This window comes from Aplysia californica, unplaced genomic scaffold (genome assembly GCF_000002075.1).
Source record: "Aplysia californica isolate F4 #8 unplaced genomic scaffold, AplCal3.0 scaffold00103, whole genome shotgun sequence".
Taxonomy (NCBI): domain Eukaryota; kingdom Metazoa; phylum Mollusca; class Gastropoda; order Aplysiida; family Aplysiidae; genus Aplysia; species Aplysia californica.
This window is the reverse complement of record NW_004797373.1, coordinates 262263-263981: the sequence shown is the minus strand read 5'-3', so window position 1 is coordinate 263981 and position 1719 is coordinate 262263. Positions and strand designations below refer to the sequence as shown.

Sequence of the window (1719 nt, the reverse complement as noted above, 5' to 3'; positions counted from 1 at the left end):
CCCCCACACACACACACACACAAACACACACAAACAAACATCCCCCTCCAAACACACACATACTCAAACACACAAAAAGGCACGAAACAATGGATAATAAACTACAATTAATAACAACATACTATTAATTCCACCACACTACTCACTTTGTGAAAGGGCTCAGGCGAGTGCTGGAAACTGAGCAGCATCTGTGACAGGATACAGAAGGAGGCGGACCTCAGCTGAGGGTACGCCATGTTCTCCGCCACCTGGAAATATTTTAATTTTACATTTTAATTAAAAGTTTTCAGTCAGGAGTATTACGGCAATTGCAACACTTAATTAGGTCATATAAGTGCAGAAGATTAGACGTGTTGCAAGAGAATAATAAACGAATTTAAAAAAAATTAAAAACGGGAATTTTAGTAAGCGTTTTGTACGGCACTTGCAATACAATAAAGTTAAATAAGTGCCGACGATTAGAGGTGTTACAAGAGAGTGACAAACACAAAAAAGAAGGACCAGAGATGTTTGATAGGAAAGAAGAAGCAAACATCCCCAAAGCACCCACCATCCACTCAGATTCATATTTCTACTAGGTTTTATGCGTATTGATTATTACATGTAATTTCACTGGACACTGCTAAACATGACCAGGACAATGGGATACAAAAAAGTGGCCTGAAGTCTCTGTCTTCTTCTGTTTATACACGTTTTAGTTTAACTAAGTTTTAATTTTAGTAGAGGTTTTACGGCGCTCGCAACTGCATTAGGTCATATGAGCGCCAGAAGATTAGAGGTGTTACAAGAGAGTAACAAACATAAAAAAAGAAGAAGAAAGGGAGATAAAGACGATAGATGTTTGATAGGAAAGAAGAAGCAAACCACACCAGAGCACCCGCCAACCACCCACAAACGTCAACACAGCAGTGAAGGGTTTAATAATGCACATGCCAATTTCTACTAGTTTGAGACAAGTCAATGTATTGATTAATATATAATATCACTGCAGAAGGTGACTCATCCAAGGGATACAAAATCAGCTGCGCGTTCTTTCTGTCTTTTCCTCTTACACGAGCCCTTGAAAGAAAACGCGTGGGTGCAGAGGAACGCACGGCGTTTAATTAGAATAAAATTACAAATGCACAGGGGGCGCGCAGTAGGTTTATGATAAGGACTTGTCGTTTCTACTATTTGTGGGCACGAAAACGAATAAGAATTGTACACGTTTTAAGTTTTACAAGAAGTTTTAGGACACTTTTACGTCATAACTATATTAATGCCGAAGATTAGAGGCGTTTAGTGCCACTACAGAGTAATATACCAATAACAAATTATGAGGTGGAGATAAGGAAGATAGATTTTTAAAAACAAACAAAAACAAACAAAAACAAAACAAAAGACAAGACAAAATCGATCCAGTCCTCTTTGTTGTTGTTGTTGTTGTTATTATTGTTCCAGGACAAGACAAAATAACAACATCAAAGCAATAACAAAAACAAAAAAACAACAACCGCAATTGCGAATATTATATCACGGTTTAAAAGGACCTAAAGACTTGATTGTATTTATAGAAACGTTAAATATAAAGACAGGAGCAACAGGAGAGGGCCCATCAATCACTCTTGTGGAAATTGCACAAAAAGGTCCCAATTGAGATAAATAGTGGTGAAGGTTACATTGTCAGGACATGGGGAAAAAGGAGGCAGTAGGAGCAGTAAACACATGAATGGGGGGGGG

At 38.0% G+C, this 1719-nt stretch overlaps 1 protein-coding gene across 1 annotated transcript in view; it reads right to left on the bottom strand.

Annotated features, from left to right (window-relative positions):
* Nucleotides 1-1719, bottom strand: part of LOC101847480 (ubiquitin carboxyl-terminal hydrolase 35) — a gene marked incomplete in the record, with an annotated part of 68001 nt that overhangs the window by 14674 nt on the left and 51608 nt on the right. The window contains 1 exon segment of the mRNA XM_013080863.2: nucleotides 147-248. Coding sequence (XP_012936317.1) covers nucleotides 147-248 — 102 coding nt within the window.